General features: G+C 38.4%; 1 protein-coding gene across 6 annotated transcripts in view; it reads right to left on the reverse strand.

Moving 5' to 3' along the window:
- Positions 1-19,868, reverse strand: part of LOC121917316 (rho GTPase-activating protein 28-like) — a 98,206-nt gene that overhangs the window by 24,209 nt on the left and 54,129 nt on the right. For 3 of the 6 annotated variants that reach the window (XM_042443171.1, XM_042443168.1, XM_042443172.1), the window contains exons 2-8: positions 12,089-12,291; positions 10,640-10,857; positions 7,374-7,443; positions 6,600-6,757; positions 2,931-3,096; positions 2,745-2,836; positions 307-384 (exon numbers count right to left, since the gene is read on the reverse strand). In XM_042443171.1, the coding sequence (XP_042299105.1) occupies positions 307-384; positions 2,745-2,836; positions 2,931-3,096; positions 6,600-6,757; positions 7,374-7,443; positions 10,640-10,857; positions 12,089-12,291 (985 nt within the window). Of the gene's footprint in view, positions 1-306; positions 385-2,744; positions 2,837-2,930; positions 3,097-6,599; positions 6,758-7,373; positions 7,444-10,639; positions 10,858-11,881; positions 11,980-12,088; positions 12,292-19,868 lie in introns of those variants that run through there. The other 3 variants (XM_042443173.1, XM_042443174.1, XM_042443169.1) reach the window with 3 other exon arrangements.

Raw genomic sequence — 19,868 nt, forward strand, 5'->3', positions numbered from 1 at the left:
TCAGTGAGCATGATCTGCTATAAGTGCCCTGTGTTAAAAAAATTTTTTCCTGCAACTGTCCCTCTTCTTTTTCTCCTCAAGTTACTGTGTACTCTCTACAATGGGCTTCTCTTCCACTTAGTACTGATGGTGCCATTTAGACTACATAGCAATCAGTACTCAGGAAAATGAAATAGCTATAAATATATATGTAGGAAGTGTGGTTTAACATATGAGTGAATGACCCAATGTTGCTTGCTCATAAACATGTTTCTGACAACAAGTGTTGTCACCAATCTGTACAGTTTGGGTGGAAGAGGTACATACCTTAACACGTGAAGCAGATCCAGGCACACGAAGAATTCCTTCTGTTTCCAGGCCTGTTTCCTCAAGTTTGAGCAACAGCTATGCCACAATAGATAAAAAGATTACTTTTTTGATATCTTTTGGTGCAGACATAAAACATGTACAATTTGGGCTCTACAAACTTAAAACGGTAAAGCCATTATTCAAGAATGATGTACCAACAGAATAGGCTACTATGTGTATGTGGCATTGTGCTGTAGAAGCTGGCTCTAACTCCAACATCATTGTCTGCATTTCTTCAACACCTGACCTCCCTACTTGGGGAGGCAGGCTTGAAAGTGACTTCAATATGAGTAGAAGCCTCTATGCAACTGGAAACTCTTACACCAGGAATGTTGATTGTGTGGATGTTTCTCTTCATATTCAAGCAAATACAAGTGGAAACCTCCTTCAGACTTCAAAACTGGAAGGATGAGAACTGAGGGGGCATGGCAGTTGGTGTGCCCCTCCCCAGTGTGTGTGCCCATTATATACCATTCAAGTATAACGTGTAGTCTTTGTTAATTCCATTAGCTAGATTGTGTCTTAATGTTGGTAACTATGTATCACATGTTTTCTTGCACACAAAAAAGTTAGATTTGAAGTAACTTTACTGAATCCGAGGACTAGAGGGGATGTAAGAGTACATTTTGTTCTCCAGTCTGATCTATGAAAGGATATCTTATACCAGGTATCTATGAAAGACTATGTTATACAATTTATTTCCCCTTGGGACCTATCTCAAAGTTACACAACCCCAAAAAGCAAATATAGAAATGACCAGTGGTCTATTATCTGGTATCCTAAAATTCAATTTGGAGGCTGAAAAGTCTGTGTGTTTCACTATAGGAATACTTTTAGTTCAGCAAACCTCTCTTTCCTCCCTCCCTCCTGCAAAATATGCTCTTCAGCATTGGGTGGGTGGGGGTCCAAGAGGATTGCAAGCCATGTGTTGCCAATCCTTGTCTCACACAATCAGAACCGCTGGATTTGGTCTCTGGGCTTTGCATAAAATGATATTTCATAGTATCATAGAATTGTAGAGTTGGAAGAAACCACAAGGGCCATCCAGTCAAACCCCCTGCCATGCAGGAATTCTCAATCAAAGCATTCCCGATAGATGGCCATCCAGCCTCTGCTTAAAGACCTCCAAAAAAGGAGACTCCACTACACTCCGAGGGAGTGTGTTCCACTGTCGAACAGCCCTTACTGTCTGGAAGTTCCTCCTAATGTTGAGGTGGAATCTCTGTTCCTGCAGCTTGCATCCATTGCTCAGGGTCCTGTTCTCTGGAGCAGCAGAAAACAAGCTTGCTCCCTCCTCAATATGACATCCCTTCAAATATTTAAACAGGCCTATCATATCACCTCTTAATCTTCTTTTCTCCAGGCTAAACATCCCCAGCTCCCTAAGTAATTCCTCATAGGACATAGTTTCCAGACCCTTCACCATTTTAGTCGCCCTCCTTTGGAAATGCTCCAATTTCTCAATGTCCTTTTTGAATTGTGGTGTCCAGAACTGGACACAATATTCCAGATGGGGCCTGACCAAAGCAGAATATAGTGGCACTATTACTTCTCTTGATCTAGATACTATACTTTTATTGATGTAGCCTAAAATTGCATTGGCCTTTTTAGCTGCCGCATCACACTGTTGACTCATGTTCAACTTGTGGTCTACTTGGACTCCTAGATCCCTTTCACATGTAGTCTCGTTCAACCAGGTGTCCCCCATCCTATAGGTTTGAAGGTGAATTCAGAAGTTCCTGCTCAAGGAAACATCCAAGGAATAGCAAGAAAACATTTTTACACAACACAGTACTAACTTACAGCGCTTTATAAATAAAGGTTAATAACAAGACTGTCCACTAAATATCACTATGGTTCCACCAGGCCAGCTCTTATAATTCTTTAGAATAAGAATCAGATTGTATCACTTCAAAATTTTAGTACTGAATTTCTAAGATTATTGTTAGGGGTCATGCAGATGGGGCAAAAGTTGTGGCCTTTGGCTGCTCCTGCCCTGATTGCGCCAGGACTGCTGCGATTGCACAGGCCTGCTTCATGAGTGGCTTTTTTGCCATTCCTTTCTGTGCTGGCTCGTCCAGGTTTATACACTCTCCGTGTGGCTTCTGGATGTGTTCAAGGCATGCGTTGTATGGACACCATGCCCCCAACACAGCTGAAGGCCAGCGCTTTTGGCATGCCTGTTTTGGGCCTTAGTTAAACACTAAATGAGCTGCATGAAATTGTGCCCTACTAAAACCTGTATCTTTCTATAATGAAAGATAGCTGGAAATAAACTCCAGCATTCAGACTGAAAGATGCTTGAACATTTTTATGGAATGTCTTTTCTAAAGATTAATACAATCAATAATGAGATTTTAGTGTCACAATTGATGTTGGCTTTTTGCTCTACTCACTTTTTGAAGGATGAGTGGAACTTTTATCCCAGGAACCTTTTTCTGGTCATTTTCCAGCAGCACTGCCAACGGAACTCCAAAAAGGCCACTTTCTTCAGAAAAAAAATGTCAAAACATAACAGATCTTTGATGAGCAATACTGGCTGAGTAATAAAAATCATGACTATCCATTTTGTATGCTGTTACCTCGTCCTTTAATCCTTTCTGTTCGGTTCCTCTTTAGCTCTATCCCCAAAGCATCGTAGAAGGCGGTAAGTTCAATCAGAGAGAGGTAGCGAATTTTCTTCATGTCATTAAGAGACAAATCTCCAACTGCAGTCAGTCCCAGTCGGCTTTTCCTAATTGTAAAGTTCTATAATATATTTTTTTAAATTGGTTAAGATTCTAAAAATCACTATGTGGTTGCATGTATTTAAAACAGGCACATAAAAATAAATAAAAAGCAGTTAATAAATAGTATAATACAGGGCCCTCTTAAAAGCCCCTTCATTAAAAGCCTTCAGTTCTAAAATCCTGTCTAAAAAAAGGTTTTGAGTAAAAGGAATGGTTTTCAGAACTTAAGGTTGCTATCCTAAGACTACTGAGCCCAGTCATCAATCCTAACTTCTTTGGATTGGAATCTGAGAGGAGCAGTAGGAGGAGGTGCTAGGAGGACTTGGCTTTAAGGGAGACAGTTCAGAAAGAATGTGAAGGGGACCAGAAAGTATAAAAAGAGGGAATGTGTGTCTGGGGTTTCAGGCAGGGTTGACATTTGAGAATTCATAGTTGGAGGAGTTAAAGTGGGAAATAAATGTGTACTAGTTGCCTGAAATGGCAGAAGGGCAAAGTCTGATATAACAAAGGATGAATATCATTATATGGTTGGAATTCAATACTGGAACTTAGTATTTAGCTAAGAACTTAAAACATTTACTATTCTTCAGGATATAATAAAACAATAATTTTATTATTGTTCTCTTGTTATTTTGTTTGAATTAAGAGTTAATGAAAGAACAAGAGTCTGGTCTCTAACAAAACTGAGTCAGACTTTCTTCCTTTACCCTGAATCAAAGGGTGGTCAAGTTTACCATAAAGAACACAATGCTAATACATGAACTTGTCTACACTGAGGTTGCCTGGACACCCAGGAACCTAATTCAGGAAAGAGGAGAACTGGAGGAATAAGGACAGTGTGAGTAGCAGGATTTCCTAGAGGTTGGAATTGCAGGGCCAACCTCGGTACAGGGATCTGCCACAGGTAGAATGTTGCAGGAGTTACTCGCCACTAGCATAAAGTAGTTCTGTCAGCAATGAGGCTGTATGCTCTGGAGGTCTCCTTTATGCCCACTGAGAGGTCACCTGCTGGTAGTGTTTGTGTTATGATCTTGAAATAGAATGTTGTAGGTGCAGCCAATCCCTTATATTGTTTTCCTTTTCTTTAAAAAAAGATGCACCTGATTAAAAAAAGAATGGTAAAGATTTCTCATATTTCCCATCTCAACTGTAACTGAACAGGGTTTTGGAAGTGGCATAGGATACATGTCTTCACTCCTCCATCCAAACCCAGTTAGGAGTCTGCATAGAAGGGCAAACTATTGCCATTGTTAAACCAGACTTAAGAAGAGCCATGATAGTTCAGACCAAGTCTAGGCTTACAAGCCATGAGTGCAACAGTATCTTCCAGCACATGGAACACATGAGGAAATAATCATTATCACAGAGTTATACTAGGGAGGTCACATAGCACAATATAATTGTTTCAGCATAGGTTTTGCAGGCAAGGACAGATAATGTCTTCTGTACAGTTTAGTGGCTGTCCAAAAGTTAACTTTATAATTTCAATTGTATACAGAGTTGAAACTGTAAAGATGATTTCAGACACTCTGTTGAATGTTTAAACAAATACAGTGAGCCTGCGCCATACGTGGGCTCATTATAGGCGGCTTCCAGCTTACACGGAAGCCGCTGGGAGATTGAGAGAATGGCACATGCATGGCCGCGTGGCAAGCACGAGCCCCATTATATCTAATAAGGTTCAAGCATACACACTTTTTGCCTTACGGGGGGGGGGGGGGGTTTCCCCTGGAACAGATCCCCTGCGTAAGGCAAGGGCAGACTGTAATTTGTTGCCTTCCTTTGAACTTAAAATGGACAGTGTTCTAGCAACACAGATTCATAAGAGCATACCCATAAATGTGCAAAATGTCTATGGAGAACGGCCAAAATCCTGTAAGGGAGTTATGTCTTCATAAGTGGACATACATATGCTGGAATTAGAAGAGGCCAGTTTCATAATATCTGTATCCAGTATGTTACTGAATAGCAGAGCTGGCAAAGTGCCTACTCTGCATTGTGCAAGGTCATCCAACAAGTTTCATAGCCAAGCAAGGAATTGAACCTTGGTCTCCAGTCACAGTCCAACACTCAAACTACTATACCATGCTAGCTCTCGAAAGGTGATACAGTACAGGATATCAGTGAATGTGCTTCTCCCCATTTATCATAGAATCGTAGCATTGGAAGAGACCACAAGGGCCATCCAGTCCAACCCCCTGCCATGCAGGAAATCTCAATCAAAGCATCCCCGACAAGATGGCCATCCAGCCTCTGCTTAAAGACCTCCAAAGAAGGAGACTCCACCACACTCCGAGGGAGTGTGTTCCACTGTCGAACAGCCCTTACTGTCAGGAAGTTCCTCCTAATGTTGAGCTGGAATCTCTTTTCCTGCAGCTTGCATCCATTGCTCAGGGTCCTGTTCTTTGGAGCAGCAGAAAACAAGCTTGCTCCCTCCTCAATATGACATCCCATAATATTTAAACAGGCCTGTCATATCACCTCTTAACCTTCTTTTCTCCAGGCTAAACATTCCCAGCTCCCTAAGTCGTTCCTGAATTACTGCAATATGAAATATCTTCCTAGGGAATAAATGGCTAACCATTTGCACATAGACATAGGAAACAAACATTTACGAGGACATGCCATCTTGACACAGCTCTTCCTATATTATTTAATTACAATAAATTACTTTAATGTTAAAGAGTGAAGAAACCTGAAAATTGAATGCATCCATTATTTATATAAATTAAACTCTGTTTTGAAACTATCTGGAGACAGATAAAATAGTGCAACAATGTAACCAGGCAGCATGACACACCATGGTGTTAAACCTTTTATACGTTTTCTTTAAGCATAACTGATACGATGTTTTTTTTAATACAGGATTTTTATAACATTATGGAATTCCTTTTCCTCCCCCTTGACATGAATTCTTGAGGCAATATCCACTCTTTAGGGAGACTGTGAGAGAACTAAAATATTTGGTGCATGCTTTGATTTTGATCCAAGCTTTGTTGATGTAAAAATGGACTTGTGAACAATGCTTTGGCTTTATTATGCATGTCCAAATAAACTCTAGCATAGGGGGAGAGGTAATGTACTTGAGGAAGAAACTGTACTGATTTTATTTTGCTTGTTTAAAATTTGACACAGCATCCTCTTTTGTACCATACTGTGTGTGGTACAACACAAGACAGTTTACACAGGCTGGATAATGCTGGTTGCTCTGTCATACAACTGGCTGCTTACTTACTTGCATGGGCATCCCAAATGCCCACCAAACAAATAGTAATACTTCCAGAGTACCTTTACTTTTGTGAAGGACTTTAATTCTCAGAAAGTGGGTACTTAGGACATTTGATGTGGCTTTCACTGGGCACTGTGGGGGCTGTTGTACAAAACACCACAATATATTTTGAAGCTCTGCTTTGCCCTCCAAAAAAAACATTGAAATCCATTTAAAGACCATAATTCAGATGGAAACCAGCTCATTGAGGGATTAAACAACCAAGTGTATAATTCTGAGGAGATGAAACTTACAGTCAAAGAAGATTCATCCTTTTTTAACCTTTGATTTTTATGCCTTTCTCTGTGCTTTGGAATCACTGTGATTGATTCTGAGAATGAGACATCAAAGGACAGCTCTTCTTTCACCAACTGGCTATTCTTGTCAGATTCATATTCTAGACAGTTACCTGCTGAAAATAAAGAAAGGTTTTATATTGTTTCCCTCTAATAATATAAACATAATGGCAAGCTATGAAAGCAGCAAGCAGCTGCCACTGTTCTAATCAACAAATTCTGTAATCATTACTGTGAGCCTGCAGTGAGAGAGACACATGTAGATTGCAGCCATTTTGGAATTCATATAGGATAATATTTATTACTCAGCCCTTGATCAATTCAGATCCACTTATGAGATCAGCATGGGATGGCACACTGACGTGCAATGAAGAGAATGTCAGGGGAAAAGAAAGCCTAGACATTGTACCTCAATGTGCATTCATCTTAAGATATTTGCCAAATAATAGCATAATTATTTTACCCACTTACTAGATTTGCAATTCAATCCTAAGTACAATTACCCAAACATATGTCCCACTAAATTCAATGTGAGATAATTATGTATAAGATTAAACATATAAGAATATAAAAGAAACAGTTATTTCTTTTGTATTTAAATCAGTTTAAAACATTGCTTTAAACAGAGTACAGATAAAACCAATCATAATATTGATGTTATGGCCAAAGTCTCTCCCACATTTGTGTATAGAACGAAGCTATGTATGTACTCAAAACTAAGCATTTCCCAACCTGGTTTTTGCACAGGAAGCTGGAAACCATTGGTTGTTACAGGTGACACTGGTATAGCTTCAAATGTAGGCTGGTGGGCAAAAAAAAAAAAACAAAAGTATAAGAATAATTTAACTTTGATGCAATATTGCAATGTTATATTTGCAGTGAATTTTGTGCAGTTTGATATGAAAGACTGTACCATTTCCCCCTTTCTATGCAATGTTATGGTGAATAAAATCAAACACGTACATACCGGAACATAATATTGTAACTCCAAATCCACAGAACCTGTTCTAACTACTGCATTCCAGCTACTACTGGCATCCCAGAAAAAAGATTATGTTATGCAGTACAAAAATAGAGATGAAATGCGGTGGCAACATAAATGGCACTGGGTGTGACTGAAATGTGTAGGCTTTAAAATATTCATTATGAAATCATCTGTTTCCACAAATATCTAAATGCTTAATATACTTGTAATTTGATAATGTAGTGGACATCAGCTTCACCCACATAGCTAGTATGCCTCTCTTTAGCACTGGGTTGTCATATTATCTGAGCTGTCATTGGAAATCACTAAAATAATGCCATAATAACAAGTAATTATCAGTGAACAGGAGAGAGAGCAAAATATTTATATCTTCATTTTTCTTTAGGTTATAATGCTTTGTTGTTATGTGCCTTCAGTTTACCTCCAACTTATGGCAACCTTGTCCTAGAATTTTCTTAGTGAGATTTATTCAGAGGAATAATAATAATAATAATAATAATAATAATAATAATAATAATTTATTTATATCCTGCCTCTCTACAAAAAGCCATCGGGGCAGCTTACAAAGTTAAAATATACAGTCCAAACCCTCAACCCACCCACCCCTTAAAATACAATTAAACAGTGTGGAATTAAAAACATAAAACATACTTAAAAAACAATACAATAGAGAGGTGGTTGTCTTAGTCAAAAGCTAAGAGAATGTGAATTCTCCACACCACTTACTGGGCTTTCTGGTCTCCCAATTGCAACTTGATTTTAAATTGTTTTTTTTAAACTCCTTAAAGCAATACATTTCAAAATTTCCAGGGACTCACACAGCTATATCTCTGAAAACTTCAAAAGGTATTGTCTTAAAGAAAACAACAACTACTACTTCTACTACTTCAAAGCAAGTGGCTTTCCAAAGTGGCAAGACCTATTTTCCATCTTAAAACCATCTTTCCCAAATTTTACTTCTTCTCCTCAATACAAGTTCATATTATTTCTGTTATTTTACCTCTTCAGATGGATATTATGTATATGACATATTTAACCAACAAGAAGTGCACAACTGATGTGTAGTATTTGTGGAATGGCATTACTGAACCATGTAAGTTACTGGAAATGCACAAGGTAGACTAGTCTTTGGAGTACACTAGACAGTGTTAAGGAAAGAAGGCATTTTTCTTCTTTGATGGATTATTATATTAAGCAATTAATAGCTGACTGTCAAAGAGGAACAGGAAAAGCAGTGCAAATACATTCTAAAAGTCTCTAAAACCACAGAGAAACTTACTTAAATACTGGAAGTAAAAAAGGGGTGGGAATCCATTAGTTAGAAATCCATTTCTAACAAAACCATGGGTTGAATACAGAATTCTTCACAATGAAAGGAAATCAATAATAATAATAATAATAATAATAATAATAATAATAATAATATCCCATTGAGTGCAGTGGTTCTATTCTAATATGACCACTAGATCCTTTAGAATAGATCCAATCTCTAAGAAGTATCTTATCTTTTAGAAAGGTCATAAAACCAGATACATTAGAATACTGAAATCAGGGTTTACCTTCACTAGGTGAAAAACATTATGTCAGGTCCTACACTATTTGGAGAAATGAAGTTCAGAAACAAGGGATGAGATTTAACTGTCAGCTGCTCTTGAGGAAATGGAAAAATCCAGCAGAAATTGGAGAGGCAAGAATTAAAAGGGAGGTACCTCCCAAACTGGCTCTAGAGGCCCAGGAATCCTCCCAGAGCTGGCTTTTTGGGCAGTAGAGAGAACTTCAGAAGGGAGCAAATAACATTTTTTTTTCAACCAGCAAACTACTGGATTTAGCCCAGGTTATGTAGGCAAATCCTTGAAAATATAATTGTCACACAAAATTTGTAGCCCTCGGGGTTGCAGAGAAAGATTTGAATTCAACGGCAATATCTAGTGAAATCTATGAAGCTATCAGGCAACGTAGATTCTCAGTGATTAAAAAAAGAGTTCAGTAACCTGATCTATCCTGACAAAAAGCAGAGGAATCTGCATTTTCAACATGAAACAGAAATGCATATAATTAATTTGCTAAATGCAGGCAAGTTCAAGAATTTGGTGTTCTTTGGCACAATTTGGTACATGTTTGCAACATATGAACAGATAGCAGGGTGCCAAAAAGCCTCTTTAAATGATGCCTACAACTTTAATTGTTTGTACAAATGTATATACTGCAGAACACAAAAATTCCACAGTAGTACCTGACATGAAAATCACATTCATATAAAGACAAAATAAAGTTAAATCAATCACATAATAAAATTGATATGCATAGTTGGGTCAAACTGCAGGAAGAGCAGTACTGAATAAATGTGTCTGAAACAGGCACCTAAAATTCTAAACTGTAGACATGGACTTAACATTAGTAGGGAGGAATTTTCAAAGGGAACACTAAAGGTTCTGCTCTTGGTGACTACTGTGACAGAGTTCTTACCTTGAACTTGGCCCAATAGCATATTGGCAACCATACATTTCTTTCACTAAAAACATTGAATGTTGTTGGGAAGCTGCTCCAGCCAAACAACCTCAAAACAACATACTGCATTAGCTGCAGCTTCCAAGCCAACCTTTAAAAAAGCCCTGGATTGGACTGGCATCCTGTTGGTTAATTCTTGCTAACATAGACCCATTCAGTGGTAAGTCAATACAGGTAAATACCATTGGTTCAATGGATCTACTGTAGTCAGAACTAATAACAGGATTTAGGCCACAGTGAGTCACCATAGTCCAGTCTTGAGGTTAACAATACCTACATACTACAGTCAAGCTATTCCAGTTCAGGAGTGGTGTCAGCTATCTTACCAGCTGATGCTGGGAAAAAGTGTTGACTTTGACCTCATGCTAACAGCCATCCCTCAGAAGTGCCCAGGACAATACTCTAATAGTATTAAATATTCCGTGGTATAAGAAACAAATGAGTTATCACAATAATAAAAGACAATATCAACATTCTCAAATTAATTACTAATTACACTACTTACAGAAGTGTCATTGATGCCAAAAATATCTCGCACATCTCTGACTGTGTGCTTATTTTTCTTTCTCATTGTTTGAGTGTAAGTATTATATCTCTTCTGCACTGCAGCGGCTTGGGTTCGGGTAAGGGTGGACAATAATGCCTCTCCATCATCCTCTTCAGATCCTGATATTAATGTTGACAAACCTACATCTTGCAGCCATTCAGCTTCTAGTTCACCTTCTGTGGAAGAGTAGGAGTGGGTTGATAAGCAACTAAAAAGGGAAGTGGCATTGTAAAATCATTCGACAAATTTTGTTCCTCAGAATTCTAACCTCTAAGTTGTTTTAGGAAATTGACATGTGGGACCTACAGCCCAGTCAGGGTTTCCAGTCAGCTAGCCATGCTGTTTTCCAGGAATTGCTTTCTAATTTGAGTCCCACAATTTTCTACCCACCTCACATTGTATGGTTATCATTCCACATCTACTCTGCGCACTTAGCCTTCATCTGACTTTTTTGCTCCAAGGATTTTTCCTTCTAATTTTTGGGGTGGCAGTAAAGGTGTATTCTAGAGGAGCAATCCAATTCATTCATTTGGCCGCTGAGGGTAATGAAACAATATACATCTGAAAGATCACCACGCCTAATAATAAATTCTTGTGCCTCCATGCTGGTAGTTAACATCCAGATCTCTCCAGTGCCCACACCTCATATTTCCATGGAAATAAATTGTTTGACAGACTTAGGAATTTAGGGTAAAATCATCTGATAGTAATCAAAATTTTATATGCTATATTGGTAAGCATATTTACAAAGAAATAAATCCTACTGAATTCTGGAACATATTTCTGACTAAATATATTTAGAATCAGGAAGCCAATATTACTGATTTTAGTATAGCAATTAAAAATATACATATTGGCAGGAAATTTATGCCACTTGAAATAAACGGTATCTAAAAGCTCTTAAATGGATTGTGGCTATGGGTTAAGAAATAACTACTACTACTAAAAAAAAAAAAAAAAACCACAGGCTATCTTTTTTTTCTTTGCATTTTCCAGCAGAAACCTGCCAGGTTTGCATATAAGGACAAGTTTCCAAAATTTCTAAGTTGTAAATTATTGTTTTCTTAATTCATTTCAAGTCTAATATTTTCAATGAAAAACTGAAACAAGGAATACTAAGCAGCCCACCTGTATAAACCTTAGGTGCTATACAGAGCTAATTAAAGTAGCCAGACACAAAAGAGGACAGAGCTCCTATACCTTTAAACATGCAAAAGCCATAACTGCTGAAATCCCTTCTTCTGCACAATTATTAAAGGTACAAAAGGAGTCCAGTCCTCTTTTGCAGGTGAACACTGCTGAGCAAAGATGAAAAAAAAAATCAGGTTAGAACTCCAAAAAGAAACAGAAATATGGAAAATAAAGCATATGCAAGGATGCATCTGATTCTGAAACAGGTATGCTCACCATCAGGAGGCTTGATTTCTAACACAGTTTGTTCATCCTGCCTGTATTCCGTGCTTTCTTTGATATTCTCCACTTCACACCAGAAATCTTCCATGGAAGTGCTATCAACAGAAGCTTGGGAATTAGAACGGCTGTACACAGGAGGGCGCAAGGACTCATTGGAGAGCATTCTGCTAATTCTTTGGCATCGAGGAAGGGATTTTCTAAAGGAAAATAAGTTTTGAACAAACAATAAACATTTGATCATGCTGGTCAGCTTTTAAAATCTAAATTAGGTAAGACTATCCTAGAAGAGGACTGCTGTTGTTGTTGTCATGATAACCAAACTAGAAACAGCAACAGTGTTGATCAAGCATCACAAACATTGCTTTTGAGTTTGGCTGTATCCAAAAGAATGGCTAGACAATGGCTGCATCTGCACTGCAGAAATAATCCAAGTTGATACCACTTTAACTGCCATAGCTGAATGTAATGGAATCCTGAGATTTGTAGTTTCTTGTGACACCAGAGCTGACTGGCCACATCGTGAGAAGGAATGACTCATGAAGGAAAAACAAAGCTAGGAAAGGTAGAGGGTAATAGAAAGAGAGGAAGACTGCACATCAGATGGATATACTCAATAAGGGAAGTCATGAGCATGAATGATCTACAAGACTGAAATAAAGCAGTAGAGGACAGGGAGTCTTGGAGATGTCTCATCCATAGGGTTGCCATGAGTTGATGTCCACCAAGAGCCTTATGATTCAGGTAGGTGCATAGGAACAGACACAGTGTTTCAGATAGTCTGGAACTAAGCAGTATATGGCCTTATATGTCATGACTAATACTTTGAATTCTGCCTGGAAATGAAGCAGTAGCTAGTGAACCTGTTCCAACAATGGAGTTATACCCTTTTTGTGTACTGTAGTTGAGTCTCCCTTATCTGGAATTCCAAAATCCGAAATACTCCAAAAACCAAAACTTTTTTCATCGGTGGCTGAGATAGTGATACCTTTGCTTTCTAGTGGTTCAGGGTACAGAAACTTTATTTCATGCAGAAAATTATTAAAATACTGTCTAAGGCGGGATACAAACCGCCGCTTTGCGGCGTTCCCCCGCCGGCGCCATTTGCTCCGCGAGGGAGCCGCAGCATCCAAACCGCGAGGCTCCCGCGTGGAGCAAAAAAGAAGCTCCATTTTGGAGCTTCTTTCTGCGGCGCACGGATGACGTAGCGAAGAGCCAAGGGCGCATTCGCTACGTCATTAGCGCCGCGACACGTCTGGATGCTATGCGTCCAGTACGTAAAGATGGCGCCGGCATTGTAGAAGGGCCGGCACCATCTTGTACGTATTGTATACATACTAGGGTTAGGGGGGTGCGGAAGCACCGCCCCTTCCTAACCCTAGTACGTATACAATACGTACTATATGGCGGTGTGTATCCCGCCTAAAATTACCTTCAGGCTATATGAATTTGAAACATATCTAATGTGGTTTTTAGACCTGGGTCCAAATCTCCAAAATATCTCATTATGTACAATGCAAATACATGTATCCCAAAATTTGAAAAAAGTCAAAATCCAAAGCATTTCTGGTCCCAAGCATTTCAGATAAGATATACTCACACAGTAATACTACATTCATTGCAAAGATCTTCATAAGAAGAAGCTGGATCAAGGATGACACTGGATTAGCTCTTTGCTAAGTCCCATACTTTTGCAGGGAATCCACTGACAATGCCTAGATCCTCCTGTTTCTGATGGTGGTTCTACTTGCAGTTACAGCCTATTCACCTGCCCTCTGTAAGCATGAAAGCAGTGAGGAAACAAAGTTGTTTCATTTGCCCACCCTGCATTCTGCCTCTGGTAGTGGCATAGACCATAAAGGGTCAGATTTAAGTGGCAGGAAGCAGGGATACAGTACTTAGACACCTAGAACATGAAGTCCACACTGAGCTGCATACTGGAAAAGTTAAGGCTATGTTGCTTTATAGGTTATGCTATCACTTTGTGACAATCAACCTGCCTGGTTTTCAAATAATGGTGGCCATTAGGATTTTCCTACAGGAGGCTTAAATTAAGGGTAAGTAAAGGAATCACAGAGAAAAAACAAAATAACAAGCTCGGCAGTGTACTTGACCATTGGCTATAGAAGCAAATGTAAAATAAGTTTCAAGTAGTTATGTGGTTTGCAAATTTATGGTACACTAAATTCCTTTGCCAAAAGTCAAACGATATGGGAAGAATTTAAAACAAATTAACATGTTTTGAAATAGAAGATAAATTTTGTTTGTTACTTTTATTATTATCCTATTCTATGAAGTAACATATTTCTTGCTAAAAAACGACTGGCTCTGCTAGTTCAACTCATTTTTTTCCAAGGAATGCAAGCGCTTCTGTGGTTTTTGTCATGCTTATTGTTTTAAGAAGGATAAAGCAGCATCAAGATAACACATGAGACATCTAAATGATCAAAGTTAAGTGAAGAGAATTCCATCTAGTCTGGTTACTAGAGGTGCAGGAACAAAACAACAGGCTTCGGTTCCTGTAGATGTGTAAAGCCAGTTAATATCAACAGCATTTCCACTGTTGACATACTGTACTAGGACTAGGATAACAAATTCCTCTAACAGGACAAATTCTGATTTCTGCATCTTTTTGTGGGGGGCTGTGTTTGTGTAAAATTAAGGAGATGATGAGTGTAGCCACATGAAAATGGCAAAAAAGCGTGATTCTAACAAATTGCAACCACAGATAACAATTGGAAAGAGGAACTGTCCAGTAGACATGATAAAGTGTACCCCCAAATGAGGTACTGTATAGCTCTCATTCCTTAAGCTATCAAAGCCATGCTGTTCTTTGACCATTTGTGCATGCTAACTGTTTTTGGTAGAAAAACCAGCTGAGGGCTAAAGACAATATGGAAAATAAACTGGCTTGCTGTATAGTAGTCATTGTCAAGGAATTCAAACACTCCCTTCCCAGAGGGAAAAACATCAACCATGATCCTTGTCTAATATGATCCTCACACCCTGGACTCTTTCCTTACTTCATCTAGCCCCAAGTGACAGCACAAATCACTATTTTAGAGAAAAAGGGGTTATGATTTAAGAAGCAGACTTTTCTCTTTATTACACTAGCAAATAAATAACCAATACAAAACAGATTGTGTCATGCTTATAACATCTAATGTGACAAGCAACACTTAACTCATCAGTGCAAGTTTACAGGAAAAATCACAGCTACACAAAGTAATAGCTGCGTGACTGAGGACATCTGCAAAGCCTATCTAAATGACAGAAACAGCACTTGCCATTTATTCAAACTAAAAGTCAGACAGGACGTCAGTGACTCCTCCTCATTCAAGGTAGTGACCTGATCCTAGAGGTGGGGAACACCCATCATTTCTTATCACTGGTTATACTGGCTAGAACTGATGGGAATTGCAATACAGCAACACTTAAAGGACCACAACATTCCTCCCCTGTCTAAAGAAATATTAGACAAATTCATCCTATATCTTTCAATAAAATTCATTTCAGTGTACTTTGATGTTGCATTCTTTCCACTATACAGAAAGGTGAATATGTAAAACACATTTATACATTGTACTGCTCAATGATGCATCTTTGTACACCCACAATGGGAAATAGCCCTGTCAGTACGTACTTCCATTTTGTCATGGCAATGCAAGTGGAAATTGTACTGCTCAAATGAGATTAGTGATCCTCTTATGTTTATAGCAGGAACAACACATGGACAAAATATATCCAAAAGTAACTATACAAAAACTCTTTTTGCCATATACAATTACAACTCATCCAGCATGTTCTTTTCTTTATCATTAATGTATTCATTCAAATCTCTGGCTATCCCACCAATCTTTTCAACAACTGCTGTGAACATGCTCACACTGTCAAATTCAGTATGTGGAGAGATCTTGTAGCATCTTCAAGACTAACTGAAAGGAAGAAATTGGCAGCATGAGTTTTCGTAGACTTCAGTCTACTTCCTCAGATGCATTTGGGACAGCGGTCCCCAAACTTTGTCCTTTAAGAGATTTTGGACTTCAGCTACCAGAAGCCTTGGCCATGTTGGCCAATAATCTGGGATTGTGGGAGCTGAAGTCCAAAATCCCTTAAAGAGCACAGTTTGGGGACCACTGATGGGAGGAAGTAGACTGAAGTCTACGAAAACCCATGCTGCCAATTTCTTTCTTTCAGTTAGTCTCAAAAGTGCTACAAGACTTTTGAGCATACTGATTCTACAGACTAACATTGGTCTATCTTTGAACACAGTCAAACAGTTCTTAATCAAGCCACCATGAAAGCTCTTGTCTAAGCCAGAATTATTCAATAAAATATGTAGGAAAGATGATGTCTGGGCTGAAGACGCCACCCAGTGAAAATCCAACACCAGTTGCCACACTCCACCCAATGTAACACCAACACCATTCAATTGCCATTTACTCTGTGTTTACAGCATGTACAAGTATTCTGATGTTAGTTTAAGTCCTACAAGAAGACTGCAAAAGAAGAACTCTCTGGAAAATCATCTTGTCTGCACAGGATATTCCTGAGATTCAAGGGGCATGATGTTTCCTTTAAGAATGAAATATAACAGGGATTTGTTATTTCTGTTGCTGAACCATGCACATTACCATGCCTCTGAAGAAAAGTAAGATAATATTTAAGTCAGTTATACACACTGTTCTCATTAGTGTAATAAACAGCTACCACCAGATCCTCTTGTGTCAAATAAATCATGCAGCACAATGAGCTAGTTTGGTGACACCTAATCATTGGCTGAGTAATGACAGCAGAATGTCTGTGTTTCCCATTCAATTAAGTAACATATAGTGAAGAGTGCCTAAAACAGAAGGGCAACCACAAAATCACACTGTGCTTAATAGACGTATTTAATCCTAATCTAAAGGGAGAGTTAAGTGAACACTGTTCTTATTTTGATAGAAATGGCTCAGTATGATCAAGTGTGAAGCACAATAATTAGGCTGGACAAATACGGAAAAGAAATAGTATAATTCAAAGATGGCATGCAAGATTTTCTTGCATAACCCTAGTGATAAACATTTACTGTATACCTGCACCGATAGAAAGCTCTGGTAAGGTGGAGGTTGTCAGCCAGCCCTTAGGAGGCAGGGCTATATCTTCAACACATTGTCAAGCCTCCTGAGCCATCCATAAAAGTCCCACTGCAATACCTATTCAGCACACGATGCTGCCTTGTGCAGAATGTTCTATTTAAGCCATTATTATCTAGAATGAGATCTTCAGCAGCTGTATTTTCTCATTGCCTCATCTCTGTGTGTGTGTGTGCGTGCGTATATCTGAGTGAATGCCTTCAAGTCACTGGCCAACTTATATAGAGCCCATTAATTTCATAGGTTTTTCTTAGACAAGCAATACTCACAGGTATGTTTAGCCAGTCCCTGCCTCTGAAACATAGCCTACAACATCTGGTATTCATTGGCAGTCTCCCATCCAAATACTCACTACTTTGATGACTTAGCTTAGGCCCTCATAGCCTGCTACCTAACTGCCCAATGACTGAACTACAAACTACTGTTTAGTGTTACCAAACACATCATCAAATATCTCTGATTTCAGAAGTAATGTGCTTTACATTTCACGGACACTTTCATTTAACAGTATTTCTGTAACAACAAATTCATTTCAGAGATAATAAATATGAAGTCATATATTCTTCCAATTGATGTGTACTCCAATAGCTCCAATAACTAAGAAATAAAAATATCCCCCCCCCCCCGCAACACCTGAAATAGCCCCTGCTGCCTTACAGCTTAATATTTTGTTCATAAATATACAGGCCCATATCCCTTGCTTCCATTTTCATATTGGTGGTATTGATGGGTTTCGCCAACATTTAACCAGCAAAATATGAGCTGCTGTAAACGTATGGCATATCATTGTGTTGGCAGTAGGTTGCCTGGTTTTCCAGATAACTGTGTGGGTCTGCCAGGTTTGCAATAACTCCTGCTGTTTAAGAGTATATTACTGCTTCACTGTTGAAGATTTTTCTGGAACATAAAAATGTGGGAAACACTGCTGTATTTTTTTTAAAAAATTATTTGGCACCAAAAGAGAGAAAATGCCTGTGTGGGAAACAGGGGAGTGTGCCTGAAGGGCACCTCACAAATTGGAGTGCTGGGTTACAGAAGCAAAGAGAGATTTATCCTCATCTTTGGTTGAATCACCTTCTTAAGACTGGCTGGGACATTTGAGACAGACCTATATATAAATATAAAATAAATATCTAAAACCCATGCCTATATAAGACTCCTCAAAAGAGGGCATCTCAGGAAATTTACAGGACCCTATGAAATATTTCATGGGACCCCAGAATTCTCATGAGAAGCCCTTCTCTTGTGAAGCTTGAGGCAGGCCTTATGTAGGCCATAATTATGAAAAGTATCCCTAGATTATGTATCTCCAACACTCTTCTGTAGAGAACATTTTAAATAGTCTAACTGGAATGTAATGCCACATGCAAGATTTTATAGAAATTTTTGCTAGACTTTCCATCCAGTATTCCCTGGCATAAATTTGGCCACAGTTTATATAAATTACTCTAAATCTTGCACCTGTTTCTGTTTAGTCATCATCATATCACTAATATTACTCTTATTTTTAATTGTCTCTCATCCAGTACCTATGATCTCAGCATTACTTCTTAAGTGTGACAAATATATACATGGACACTGTACTACAATAAATAGCTTCCGTGGTGATGGCACAATGTACAGTGAATACAACCTGCTGTGCTGCCAGCTTCCTAGTTCTGTGCAGCAAAAAGGGAATATCAACCTTATGCCCTTTAGATTATAATGGAGAGACTGAGCTGATGCAAGACTCCTAATTTTCTTGGAGTCTGTCTTTATTAACAGCTTAAGTAGTTTTGGTATTTGAGAAAGTAAAGCCTCCTGTAAGTTGAGGTAGCAACTGAAGGAAAGTCTGAGCCCTGTGTCACCCAGAGAGGATGAAATCCTGTTTAACTCACATTTTCTTTTCCTCCAGTCATAATGTATTTATTTGGACAAAAGTGAGGGATAGTTAAGTAGGAGCTCAAATGGTTTCAAAGTGATTGCATGAGAAGATAAGTCATCCATAGCAAAAATATCTGGCTTTTTTCTACATCACTGCCCAACTGTCAAGCTTCGTTCCTCAGTTCTTTCCTTAAACTAAGAATGATTCACATGTTGATTTTTTGAAGGATTAGAACTTCAGATTGTGATTGTATTACCTTTATTTCAGATGGGAAATTTTTTTACCCACTTCCACATGATAAAAAAAAATCCTTTAAAACTGTTGTTTTACCTCAATGTGCTAATTTTGCAATATTTACCTAGAATGAATTACAAAGAATTCTTGTAAAGAGAATGTGAAAACAACCCCAACTTGAAAATTCATTATATATTATGTAACAAAAAATAAAATAAAATAGGGACATCAATATGTGAACACTCTGGTAGAGTTGCCATATAGAAACTTAAAAATATCCCCATCCCCTCATTCTCTACCTTATCGCATCAGATCTACTTGGATCCTTCTTTTTCTACTTAAAGCCTTCCTGTTTCATTAAATGGGAATAATCTTACTGGGAAGATTATTTTTATGTGGTGAAAGTATTCCATGTTTTAGTAGAATTTGTTCACCTGCTGAGCCTCTTTCCATTTTTAGGCTGTTGGATATATATATATATATATATTTCTTTTTAGCACTATTTTGTTTTTAATTGTTGGAAGAGAGACTGAGCAATAGAAAC

Source organism: Sceloporus undulatus, unplaced genomic scaffold (assembly GCF_019175285.1).
Source record: "Sceloporus undulatus isolate JIND9_A2432 ecotype Alabama unplaced genomic scaffold, SceUnd_v1.1 scaffold_15, whole genome shotgun sequence".
NCBI classification, from domain to species: Eukaryota; Metazoa; Chordata; class Lepidosauria; order Squamata; family Phrynosomatidae; genus Sceloporus; species Sceloporus undulatus.